Here is a 13,630-nt window from a genome sequence, read left to right as displayed (position 1 = left end):
TTAAAAATTTTTTTTAATAAAAAAGGAATAGACAATCATCTCTGAGTGACAGATGAGCCTGAGATGAGCCTCTCTCCCCATCTCCTTCAAAACATTCCTCTAGACGTAAGGGGTTGAGTGTTTATGTTTTCAAAGACTGCAAACAGAAGAACTGACAACAAAAATAATTCAAAACCAACTGACCACAAAAATGGGCACTATTGGTAGAGTGTCTTCAATGTCAACGGAGTAAATAAGCAAAGAAAGTGCTCAGTGACAAAGCTAGATTTGTCCAAACTCAAGAGACTAGAGTCGGTGCAGAGTTATGAGGACATTCCTTGTTTTTCCAGACTCAAACACATCCTTTATGGCCATCTCTCCACACAGTGATGTCAGGAGATGGGGCTGCTCCACTATATGAGCCAAGTTAGCCAGGGATGCCATCGATGAGAGAAGTTCATTTGAAAAGTCTGTAGGTTCCAGAATATTCCAAGCTTCAGGAATCAACATTTGCCAAATGTTCTCAAAAGAAAGTCTGATTTGGTTTCCTTCCCTCTCTCTTCTGACTCATTGATATTGAGGAATAGGCACGGGCCATTTGTCTTTAAGGAATTCTCTAGAAGGCTCTGTCCCAGTTAAAGTAGGCCTTCAAATTTGAAGTCCAAAAGGAATCAGAATTCTAAAGGGAAGAAGGCTGTGGACTAGTGAACATTTTAATATGATTGGAATTTGAGACTCCTATGGCCTTGGTACCATCCCCCTTCAAACTGCCACCATCAAAACGCAATTTTCCCATAACACCTGAAAGGACAGGAAATAGGGGTAGAGAAGAGGCAAGTGCCTAGATTATTTTTTTCTGACTTACCCTAAAATTGCCTTCCATTTAGTAATCATACCTTGTAGATTTCCTGAAACCATCCCAGTTTCGACTATTTTTGCTCCATCATTTCCACACATAAACTTGTATAATAAAATGCCCCAGCTTGGGGTTTGGAAACTGTGGTCGAAACAACCATTTTTCAATGGTCAGTCCCAGACAACGGGAAGAGGGTGGGCCTCAGGGAGACAGAGAGCATGCGTTTTGCCCTCCAAGCTAGCTTTCCAAACATCATTCTTCAGTAGGCCACATTGGTATTTCATTCCAGAGCTTCCTGGGGAGCTAAGCCATCATAGCCCCATTTCACAGATGGAGGCACTCGTGTCTAAAACTGTTAGCTGACGCTGCCTAATCCCCTTGACTCTGCAGTTTCTCGAAAGTATTTGTAATTATGAGGAAACCAAGGAGGGAAGTGTTACTATATTGATAAACGGCACCAGAATTCTTTGGAGTGTTAAGGCTCCTTCCAAAGAAAGACCCTCTCTGCTCCAAGTTATGAGACCCAAGACCAACCCCCCAAGAGAAGAGGATAGATCATCCTTTGAAAAAGACCAAACACTCTTCTTCTGGGGTGACTCTGGCACAGTCTGACCGGGGGCAGAGGGATGCACACAGGTGAACATTGTCTGTCCCTACCTCCCTAGGATTCTCTAAGCTGAAGGTAGGGCTTGGGGAAAATCCCCCCAGGCTCAGGGCCTCTGGAAAGAAGCCCAGGGCTTTCTGCAACAGAGGGCCAGTCTGCTGCTAAAAGACACTTTTGGAGGCTGCAGAAGCCCATCTAAGCTTTCCCGCATCAGCTTTTCTCCACCCTCCTCCCCTCTGTGCCCAACACAGCTCTCCCATTCTCTCTCTCCCATTGTTTTCCAAACATCCCTCCCTTCATAAAAGCTGTCTGGCTGGGAGCTTAAAATATTGCTGGACAGTAAAACCTACCCATCAGGACCAATCCAGTCATATCTGCTCAGTCGTGCAGCACAGTAGGGGCGGGATAGAGAAGTGGGAGGTGGGCTTTTAGGTGCCAAAGGAAGGAGGCCAAAGTTGCCATTTTGCTGCTGAGCACCAAGAGAGAAAGAGAGCACATATTTCTCCGGGGGACCTTACTCCTATTGGCAAGTTTTCCTTGGGTGATGGTGGTTTGTAGCCTTCCCCCCTGCCACCCCAGCTTCCTTCCCAGCCTAATTAAGGACCATATCCAGGCTTCTCCAAAAGGAAAAACGTTGTCACTAAGGTTCGGTCTTGGGTTGGGATGGCTGGATTTAGAGTCCAGTTCTGAAAACCCTCTTGGAATTGGCCTAAGAGTTGGCAGAGGTTTGGAAGGGAAAGGAATGTAGGAGTGGGGGAGAGGGAGGGGAGCGGAGATGTCCAAATTCTAACTAAAACTTGACTTTTTAAGGTCTTCTCATTTTTCAGAATGAATTAACATGCCTCCAGGAATCCCGAGGGACCTAAACCGATTTGGTGTTTATGAAAGAGTTTTGCACTTTTTCACTTGAACTCTGTGATAGGAGTAATGGTAGTGACTACTGAGTGCTGTGGGTGTAGAGGAGGCTTCATGCTCTGTGTTTTCATGTTGGAGCATTTAATGGGGCACAAGAACAGGTCTAGCTAAGGACCCTAAAAGTCTTCCTGGGAGCAGACTCTGTTGGCTCCCTAGGAGAGCTGCCCTTTCAAGTGGTTGCTCTAGAGACATGAATGGAGGCATATTTACACTCCCTTACAATTCAGAGTGGTCAGTGGCCATCTAATCCTTCAGGGAACTGGTTAACACAGATGTAAGTGTGTTTTTCTGCCCCTTTAAAGCCAAGAGAAGGTCATGTTATACTGGAAATTGCCCTGGGCTTGAAGCGGGAAAACCAGGGCTCCCGTCTCTGCTCTGCCCTCACTAGCTGAGACCCTTTAGACTTATTTAACTTCCTAGTCTACCTTCCTATCTGGTAAGGGGTGGGGGGGAGGGGGGTGATAATGCCTGGTTCTCTTTTTCTCAAATAGTCATTCTGTGGATCTGTGAGTTCTGGTCCAAGATGAACTTTTCAGCAGCCTGTAGTAATAATGCAGTAAACAATGTAGCACATTTTTTCACCAACTTAAATGTGTTCCGTCTAAAGGCCTATTATTCTGAAATTGTGTCTTTTCTAGTTTTGCGGTGTGAAAATTCCCCTTTTGTGGAATGATGGTGAAAACAGACTGTAGTCATAATTAGTGATTTAATAAGTTTCTTATTTTTATGTCCTTGCTTGGTACAATTAGGAGTTGGTAGCCCTATGTTGGTCACTCTATTTTGTTGTTGTTATTGTACTAGTCTGTGAAATCCAAGGCTGAGAACCACGGGCCTCGTTCGCAGGTTGTTATAAGGGCTGAAATAAGATATGGAAAAGTGTATCAGTTATAAATAGACAAGGGAGACCCAAACATAAGATGTCATTTTTATCATTACTTAAAACCATAATCCTCTGGTGGGTGTTCTGGTGGATGTCCTGGGGGTGGAGGCTTGAACTCCATCGGTTTATTTTCCATCTGTAAGAGATCTGTTCCTCTTTGAAGAAGAGCAGAAAAATATTCTTTCTTTGGTTTAGATTACTCCCTGCTCCAGTGGAATAGCTTGTTCAGATATACTCTGATCTGACTTCCTTTGAGTATAATTTTCATGTGCAGAAGTCAGGAACCTTTCCCTTAGCACCTCTAAAGCTTCTCTTCTTGTTTTTTTTTTAAATGTTTATTTATTTTAGAGAGAGAGAGAAAGCAGGGGAGGGGGAGAGAGAGCGAATCCCAACCAGGCTCCACACAGTGAGCACAGAGCCCAGTGCAGAGCTCGATCCCATGAACTGTGAGATCACGACCTGAGCGGAAATCAAGAGTCAGACGCTCAACTGACTGAGCCACCCAGGCGCCCTAAAGCTTCTCTTCTTAAAAGCATAGTTGGCCTGTTTCAATAGGATGGAATTGGAAAGATTTCATCCTAAATTAGTTTCTCTCTTTCCATTATTATGAGAAACCTTGTAATGAGACATGAAACACACATACACACACATACGCTCAATCCCAGCATTGCAGCATGGAATGTGGAAGGACAGAGCCCTGTTTGGCTTTACTTTGGAAATTACTGATGGGGTGCTCAGGAGGGTCTCTTGTTTCATGAACATATATCACATCATTCACATGTCAAGAATCTTTTCTAGATTCCAGTTTATTTATACCTTTGATCTTATACAAAACAGTGCCTCAAAAGAGCTAGTTTGGGATTAATTTACTATCCTTTTTTGGTAGTTAGCATTTCTCTGCAAGTTCCCAGCCTCCCCATTGCTAACTGCAGCAAAGAAGACTGGAGTTCTCCAGACTTTAAGTAATATCAGTATTCCACACACTCAGAGATTGAGAAGTTCAGATTTGAAATGATTACTATTGGTCCCATGCACTGGTGTTTATGGAGGGCCCACTCTGTGAAAGTCTTTGTTTTGTGTCATGATGGCTCACAGAAGATGAAAACAAAATGGTCCCTGCCCTCCAAGAGCTTTTGATTCTCAAAGGAAGAAACAAGACTGATAGACGTACGGTTCCGGGAGTGTGTGCTCGCTGCACACATTCATTGTGGCACACGAGTGAAATACACACGGAAATCCCAAAGGACTGATACAGTACAGTACAAGGAGGAGTGTCAAAAGCAAGCTGACATATCAATGGGGATAAGACATTAGCAACACGAGATTTAGAGTATGTTAAAGCCAGAGTTGATCCTGTGGGAGTACATTACATAAATTGTTGTTTTAACATGAATGTTAGACTGACTCATGTTGTAAGAAACTTGGATTTTCCCGGCTCTGACACCACTAGGATTTATGCTTGGGCTGCCTGTTCGCGATGCTTCCCATCTTTTCCCCAAAGGTGATGGAAATGGCTGCCACTCGTTACAGGGCAAGGACTAGATTTAACAGTACTTTGAGGAGTGTCAACTGCAGAAGTATAAGTAGGCACATGTGATTAGGATTCCGAACATCTGGTTCTGAGTAGAGGACCCTCTCCCACTCTCGGTACCCCCATGCCTACAAGGAACTCTTTCCAATGCTGGAGTCATGATTAGGGAGCCCCGGATGCTCTCACCTTCCCAGGAGGAGAGAAGCTGCTGTTGGATGCCCTACCTAATTGGGAGTTTCTGGGGTTCCAAGAGGAGCAACAAAAAGCAGACGGTGGTTGTACATAACCTGAGGGCATGGGCTGGGCATTACTCATGCCAGTCGTCATTGTCTGCCACCAAGGACTGTCTGGCCAGGCTCCAAACCACAGGTCGGAAGGAGGCTTGAAGATGCCACTTTGTGTATCCTCTCCTGGCGATGAAAATTACACCCAAACTATCACTTTTCATTACCCATCGAGTGGTTAACAAATATCGCTGTCATTAAAATCACCACTGTCAGTGGTGGGTATATTCCTTTGCCCCCATAGGCTTCTAATCCTGTAGGGTAGGGCGAGGCGGAAAGAAGCCCTGAGCAGCAACTCGGACAAGGGCTCTTGCCCTGGTCTGAGAGCAGTGATGAGGAAAACACTGCAACTCTAGAGATGTGCAAGCTGGAGGAATATCTGCCACAGGTTGAGGTAGAAGGGTTTTTTTTTTCTTTTTTTAAGTTTTTTTTTATTTTTGTATTTATTTAAGTAATCTCTACGGCCAACGTGGGGTTTGAACCCATGACTCCAAGATCAAGAGTTCCACGCTCCCCGGACTGTGCCAGCCAGACGCCCCAAAATGGAAGTTCTGATCGTAGTCCTTCATAGGTTAGCCCAGGGTTGCAGTGGATGAATGCCCCAGTTTGCACACATCACCCTGTCAGTTCGATCCCATGTGCATTAGTCGTTGCTGCTGCTAGGGGCATTATATGCTATCATGTTTAATGGCATTTTTTTCCAACAAATTTTCAGTTGTACTAAAATAGCCGCATGGTACAGACCCTGAAACCTTTTTTACTCAGTGGGACACTAAAAGTGTCTCCGTGGACTTTCCTCACCCCGTAACATGATTCCTCCCTGAAGCCCTCTCCCCATCCTTTGGATGTAAAAGGGTTATACCAATAATATAAAAAAAATATTGCTCTCAATTTGTGAAGCTATTAAGAATGGTTTCCAAATCTCAACCCAGAGACAGAAGAAACATAAATTGTGAGTACAGGAGTTGCGTAGTTTTGATCAAAAGCAATGTTATCTCCCCAGAGTGGTGGAAAGAAGTCAGGCTTTGGGACCAGGAGGACAAAACTCCTGCTATTTAGCTGTCTGATCTTAGTTTATTTAACCTCTCTGATCTTCTGTTTTCTCATCAAACCAGATGGGTTAAATACCTTTTGAGTTTTCACTACGTGCTGGGCCCTGTGGCAGGCACTGAGCACGTAGCAGTAAATAAAACAGGCGTGGTCCTTATCCTCGTGGAGATTAGAGTCCAGCATAATCAAATTAAATGGAATAATGTAATGTCAAAAGTCTGCCGCAAAGGAGACGTTCAAAAAGTGTTCCTTTCCTTCCACTTCAAACGCCCGATCATTACACATCCCCACATGGTGAAAAGTAAGGTGGCTACAGACCATCTCACACACCCTAGAACTGTGTTGGGGGCCCGCACCCCCGTGGGGTGGGGTATTCTTTAAGGGTTATGCGTCTTGAAGCTTAGTTCAAGCTTGTGGTCTCGATTTAAATCCATGAAACCATGGGGTTTCTATCTATGGTCAACCGCGAACCCTTATTTGGGGTGGAACTCGAGGAACTCCATACCTATTGCCTCCCGTACCCTTGCAGACCACCGCTTGCTTGCACAGTGACTGCGAACAGGTGTTAGCGTTCAACCCATTTTACAGATGAGGAAGCTAGTGGAAGCAGATCCTTCAGGCTGCTTCCCGCCCCCCACCCCCCGCCCATCCCGCCCACCCCCGCCTCACCCTCTGCGCCAAGAGCGCTGCAGGGGAGCGGCTCACGCGCGGACTGTGGCAGTTAACTCAGAAAGGAGAGGGACCCCGAGGGTTGGCACAGACAGCCTCGCTCGGGGGTGCCCCGCGGCCGCTCAGCTCTTGCCTTCTGCCTCCTCCAGGTGGGAGAGACATGGGCGACTGGAGTTTCCTGGGGAACATCTTGGAGGAGGTGAACGAGCACTCCACGGTCATCGGCAGGGTCTGGCTCACGGTGCTCTTCATCTTCCGGATCCTCATCCTGGGCACGGCGGCCGAGTTCGTGTGGGGGGACGAGCAGTCCGACTTCGTGTGCAACACCCAGCAGCCCGGCTGCGAGAACGTGTGCTACGACGAGGCCTTCCCCATCTCGCACATCCGCCTGTGGGTGCTGCAGATCATCTTCGTGTCCACGCCGTCGCTCGTGTACGTGGGTCACGCCGTGCACCACGTGCGCATGCAGGAGAAGCGCAAGGAGCGCGAGGCCGACGAGCTGTGCCAGCAGGGAGCGGCCGAGGGCGGCGACAGGGCGCCCCTAGCCGCCGACCGGGGCAGCGTCAAGAAGGGCAGCAACAGCAGCAAAGGCACCGAGAAGTTCCGGCTGGAGGGGACCCTGCTGAGGACCTACATCTGCCACATCATCTTCAAGACCCTCTTCGAGGTGGGCTTCGTCGTGGGCCACTACTTCCTCTACGGGTTCCGGATCCTGCCCCTCTACCGCTGCAGCAGGTGGCCCTGCCCCAACGTGGTGGACTGCTTCGTGTCGCGGCCCACGGAGAAGACCATCTTCATCCTGTTCATGCTGTCTGTGGCCTCCGTGTCCCTCTTCCTCAACATTCTGGAGATGAGCCACCTGGGCCTGAAGAGAATCCGGTCGGCCTTCAAGAGGCCCGTGGAGCAGCCCCTGGGGGAGATCCCCGAGAAGTCCCTGCACTCCATCGCCGTCTCCTCCATCCAGAAAGCCAAGGGCTACCAGCTGCTGGAAGAAGAGAAAATCGTGTCCCACTATTTCCCTCTGACCGAGGTCGGGATGGTGGAGACCAGCCCCCTCTCTGCCAAGCCTTTCGCACAGTTCGAGGAGAAGATGGGCCCCGGGCCCCTGGGGGACCTGTCCCGGGCTTACCAAGAGACACTGCCTTCCTACGCTCAGGTGGGAGCCCAGGAGGGAGAGGGGGGAGAGCAGCCCGTGGAGGAGGGGGCGGAACCGGAGGTGGGAGACAAGAGGCAGGAAGCCGAGAGAGTGAGCTCGGAAGGGCAGGAGACCCTGGCAGTGCTGGAGGGGGAGAAAGTGGAGACTCCCGAGGTCGGGAAGGAGGGTGAGAAGGACGAGCTGCAGGCTGAGAAGGTAGCCAAGCAAGGGCTGCCCGTGGAGAAGTCGCCTTCACTGTGTCCCGACCCGAGCAGGGATGACACCAGACCACTGAGCAGGCTGAGCAAGACCAGCAGCCGCGCCAGGTCCGACGATCTAACCGTGTGAAGTGTTGCCGAAGAAAGAGAGAGAAGAAAACCCCTGAGCTGACCTAGGGCAAGATGAAACGTAAAGGATGCCACCATGATTGGAGTCTTCTGTCCCTCCCCTCCCACCCACCCCTGGTTGGACAGGTACTGCAGGGGTACGGTACTTTGCTGTTCAACTAGGAAACCAGCTTTCCCATATAAAAGGGCCACCAAGATAAACCCACTGTCCCCTCAAAGTTCCCAGTCTCAAATGACTGCCCTGCCCCTCTACCCCAGCTGCAGTGGGGAGCTCTGCTTTCGCCCCGTTTCTCCATCGGAATCCTTCCGATCAGAACTGTGGATGCCTCACAGCTGTTTACCAGCCATGACTCAAGCCCGCTGGCTCAGCCAGACTTTATCTCCCCAGCGCTTCCCTAGCGGACGCCGTGTGACCAAGTATCAGGGGGCCCAAACTCAAATGCCTACAGGATGCAGGCAGGTGCTTTAAATCGGTGGGGTGGGCCTGTTCTAATGCCATGGGACGTCTAGGGGTGTGAAGATTGGCGGGGGGAGGGCAGAGGGCAGCTGTCGCTCAGTGCCAGGCACTGATTACCGGGCAGTGTTACCACAGAAATTTCAGAGTTTTCCACAGAATCCAGAAGCCCAAACTTCTCGGTGAAATGTCCAACCTCTTTAATATTGCCAGCTAAAATTTAAACATGCCATGTGGGCCAAGCAAAATGTGTGCCAGCCAGATTTAACCCATGGGGCACCAATGTGCAAGGTGAGCCTACACTAGTGAGCCCGGCTTTCCCGTGGAATTGGTCATGTTACTTATGGTCTTAACTTGTGTCTAGGGCGCCCAAATCTCATTTCACCAATTTGGAGTGTCCGGGTAAAGTCGTCAGCCCAGGAGATACCCAGTATTCTCACTGACCTCTCTCTCAGGTCACCGTAGCTCCTGGTTTCTGATGCGATTATACTCCTTGAATTGGTGGGAATTCTGTCTGGGGCACCATCAGGGAAAGAGGGCAAGGCCCCAGACCCTCTCCCTGAGCTGAAAAGGCCTGGAGGTCTGGTCGCAGTCTTCTTCCCTGAAGAAAGAACGTGCCCTTCTTTCCTCTCCTCTGCCGATATCAGTGCTCACCCTGAGAGCCACGCCTCCTTCCTATCAGGGGCTGGAGGTAAGCCCAGTTCTGAGCCAGCAGATAAACTGTCTGCTGGCCCGTCTTGAGGAGAGTCAGCTCTCAGGCCTTGCCCAGACATAAGATGTGCACAAGGAGGACCATCACGGCGGTCCTAGGGAGAGCCTCTTACCAAGTGGGAGCTCAAACAGCCAGAACCTCAAAGTCTGGTCCCAGGCCAGGCCTCCTCCCTAGAAGGGACACAGAGGCTTAAAGGGAACAAGAAGAATCTCAAAGTTCTCCTACCCTTGACCCTTACAACCAACACTCCTCAAACATGCAGTCCAGTTTGGAGAAACCCTCAAGTACAAGTACATATTTCCCACAGGAAGCAATTTCACCTAGAGCCAATCAATTCCCAGAGCTGAGGGACAACGTGATAACCAGGATGGTTTATCTGAACCAAAGCTATGCTTCGAGGGATAGAAACCAAAATGACACGGCAGAGATCTGGACATGGGACCACCAGGGAACCCAAAAGAAGTACCCAGAAAACTGCCTTAATTCTGTCTTCCCCCAGCCAGCCCCATCCTGGAGTAAGGAATTCCCTTTTGCTGCCCCTCTGATTATCCCCTTCCTTTTAAGAGGATTTTCCAGAGCAGAGAGAGCCTCCTCCCAAACTATTCCTCCCCTCCCATTCCGTGGTGTCCCATTCTAAAACAAAGTGGTCTAGAAATTAAATTCGTTCTAAGGTATGGTTGTTTGATAAATACTCCGGGGAACTTTTACATTTTCAAAGAGACAGCTTAAAATATATTTTACCTAGGTTAATCCACAGTGACAAACCTTCAGTGAAAGAATGTATCAGGCAGTGGATAGTTGAATAGAAGAGGTGTATTTATCTCAGAGACATGTGACTTTCTGGCTACTGCTTGACTCTTCCCCTGGCAATCAACACCGCTCCACCCAGAACTTCCCTATGGTGAGACAAGTTACACGCCCCGGGGCCTGGGAACAGACACTGCGCCACTGCGCTCACCCCAATGGCTGCACAATTGCTCCTACAGTTTTGCTCTTGCACACTCATTTCAAGAACATATAAACTCAGAGCCTGAGAACAGCTTGATCATCACCAGAACGGAGTGTCTATCTCCACAAGGACCTCATCCGAAAAAGAGAATTCACCCTGCTCTAAGTGAAAACTGCTGGTGCAGGGGTGAAGGCTGCAGGCCTCCTTGTCTTGGCATGAGCCTGCAAGTGGGTGTATTTCCCGGGATGAAGCAGTATCCAGCCTCACTGTCTGTACCGACCCCGCCACCAGGGAAGTTGCCATTTTCCCTCTTAGTCTCCCCAATAAAAGAGGAAGACTATTTGGGGGCAGAAATAGACACAGACATCAAGGGACCAGGATTTTTTTTTTTTTTCTATTTCTGCCATTTAGTAGCTGTGCTGTTGTCATCCCTTAACCTCTGTGTCTCTTGGTTTTCTGTCTACAAACTAGAGATGGTATTTGCCACCAACCTACCTCCAGGGGTATCGTTAAGGATTAACAAGTTGGCCGCCAAGCCTGGAGCCCCCCTCCCCGCCCCGCCCCTGCCCAGTGTCACCACTCCCTGAAAGATTCCTCTAGCAGCAGGGAGACTGGGAAGGAAGGGAGATGGGTGGTTTCCATCCCCCCCTCTCAACCTGCTTTGCATTTACCTAGTGAGAGTTTTTCCAATGTGGAATAGACACTCTGGAGATCAGTTTTCTCAGAGAAGGCTCAAAACAGAATCTGGACCCCCATATGTTTAGTAGGAACCTGAGGCTCTTTGACCTTGAGAAACGACTGGGGACAGATTGGCAATTACTTTCATCCTCTGGAAGAGGCCCCAGGTTCCATTTGCAGGCAGCTCTGTGTCCGTGGAGGCCCTTAACGTTGTACAGCTGGATCCCTCAGTATCTGTTTGGAGGCAAATAATTATGACCGACTCAGGATTATAATCCCCCCCTGGGCTCCAGTAGGTCCAGCTTTAAATCCTACTCTGGGTCCTTCCCTTGTTAGACTAAAATCCTTAGGGCATGTAGACCTACTGATAAAAAGAATCAGTGAACAGCTGGATATCCAAAGTACAGCCTGCTCCAGAGGAAAAGGAACAATCACTTAACAGCAGCTATAACACCTCCTCCATCAGGGGAGATCTGTGACAGGGAGGGACAGAGTAACTCAAAGTTCAGTTCGGAAATTTCAAACCTGGGTCTGTAATCCCTAGGCCTAGCATTTGGGGCATCATAAAAAGGCCTATCTGCTTTTCACGGTGACACTGCAACTTGCCACACAGGTGACATCTCCCACACAGAATCAGACAAATACTCCTGAGGGTCACTGTGACCTGGGGATAAGATTTACCCACAAAGAACAATGAAGGTCAAGTCAGAAGTGTTGGCTGCCCCAGGACCCCAAGATGTCACTTACCTGCTCCATATGACGATTTTCCCTCAGTCAACTGGGGGGGGGGTGTAACAAATTTTACCCCTCCTTCACAAGATAGAACAAGTGAATTGATACCCAGGAAACACCATGAGCATACTAGAAGAAATACGTGGGTGTTTTTTTTTTTAATTCACTAATTTGGAAATCAAGGAAAGGGAAGACGGCCTTGTCCAAATTTGTCAGAAGTCCTTATTGTAAAATGCATAGTGAAGCAAGGACAGTTGCCACTTTCAAATCCGGCATAGATTGTTGACTAAGATCCCGACAAAAAGTCAGCTAATAAGTAAAGTGAAGGAAGTAAATGGGGGGGGGGGGGGGGGGGCAATGTTTCTGTCGTCCTGAATTCCTAAGAATTACACTGTGAAAAGAGCACGTTTTTAATCACGCGAGAATTCAGTGCTCAAGGTGGTGCTACAGGAGGTGGTCAGCTTCCCAGGGCTCATGTGTAGAGATGTGCCAGCCCCTGAGACCGGAGTCTCTGACTCATAGCAGAAGGGAGCCCCTGGATACTGGCAGAGCTATGTGCAGGAACTCTGCAGTTTAAGCCATGTGGAAGGCCTGGGGCAAGGCTAGTGTGGGCAGCTGCTCTCCGTGAGCTCCTGGGGAGGGTGGTTAAGTCATGCTCAGGGTGAAAAAGAAGCTACCACCCACACAGCATAGCTCACCCCACTCCTCCCCTCCCCCCCCACCCCGAATTTTTCCTCGATGCATACTGTGTGCAAATGACCACACAACCCAAGTTAGCAACATTTAGATGCAAAAGGGTTTGCCTGGTTGGATGGAAAACTCCTGTAAGCGTAAATCCAATCTGTAAAACAAAGTCAGTGTGTGCCTAGAAGTGATACTGAAATAGGGAGACTTTCCCTTCTTGTAATCATTGTACTATAACTAAATATGTAACCGGGAAGGGAGGAGAAAAAGGAAACGAAACTGGAGGTTCAGCAGTTAGACAAAAGAAGACTTTAATGAAGACAAGTCAGTCTCCACTGCCCTGGACACTGCAGCTCCCAAAGTCGACCACCAAGGCAGCAGTGGGACATACTGTTAGCTCTAGCCCCACTTCCTTCTGGAAGCTCTTTCTCTAGGGCAGACAAAGAATTCTGGAAGAATCACATGAAGTTTCCTGGAAGGAAAAATTGATGGCTCCATTGCCTTTTTCTGCAAAACGTTCCACCTAGGAAACAGGGTTAGTAAAGACTCAGCTAAGGAGCATACTCCTAACAAATTTCCTGGGGGAAATCTCCAGCAAGGGAGAAAGGCATTCTTGGGATTGGGTCCTGAATTCTCCGACCCTCCACATCCTTATGTTAGAGCTAATAGTCACATGTTAGACTGTTACAAAACAAATAAAACTAACCTGACTTTTCGCCATCTTTGTTTTTTTTTTTTTTTTTTCTTTTGACTTGTCAACCAAGCTAGACTGTGAAGAGACTGCCCCAGTTCGTGGTTACCTTCCTTTGGAATTGAGGGGTTGGGGAAGAAGAGGACTGGGGTTTTGGGAGGGGAGCAGTGGTATTCTGGTAAACACTTCACAAACTGCTCTCTGCAGGGTGAAGAAACCCTGGTTTATAGCATTTGCCAATTTCCTCTGTGTAAATTCTCCAACCATTCCCTACTAATTTCAGGCTTCCAACAAAATGTCACTGAAAACAGAGCTGGGGAGAGATGTATAGTTGCTCAACATTATAAAAGATTTCCACTTTATAATAGATACCAATAACCCCGTTAGCGTAGCTAATAGTCAAATAATTAAGAAGCGATGAGCTTTGACTATTTATTCCCTTGTGTCTCACATTTTCTTTAAGTTTATGTAGTTTAATTG

General features: G+C 48.3%; 1 protein-coding gene across 1 annotated transcript; it reads left to right on the top strand.

Moving 5' to 3' along the window:
* Positions 1 to 1,798: 1,798 nt before the first annotated feature.
* GJA8 (gap junction protein alpha 8) lies at positions 1,799 to 13,179 on the top strand. The gene is made up of 2 exons (XM_040462482.1): positions 1,799 to 1,965; positions 6,918 to 13,179. The coding sequence occupies exon 2, from the start codon at positions 6,929 to 6,931 to the stop codon at positions 8,249 to 8,251; it is 1,323 nt and encodes a 440-aa protein (XP_040318416.1). The 5' UTR covers positions 1,799 to 1,965; positions 6,918 to 6,928; the 3' UTR covers positions 8,252 to 13,179.
* The last annotated feature ends 451 nt before the right edge of the window (positions 13,180 to 13,630 follow it).

The sequence above is a fragment of the Herpailurus yagouaroundi genome, unplaced genomic scaffold (genome assembly GCF_014898765.1).
Source record: "Herpailurus yagouaroundi ecotype Mexico unplaced genomic scaffold, PumYag 322, whole genome shotgun sequence".
Lineage (NCBI taxonomy): Eukaryota > Metazoa > Chordata > Mammalia > Carnivora > Felidae > Herpailurus > Herpailurus yagouaroundi.
The sequence above is the reverse complement of the archived record's forward strand: the minus strand, read 5'-3'. Positions and strand labels throughout refer to the sequence as shown.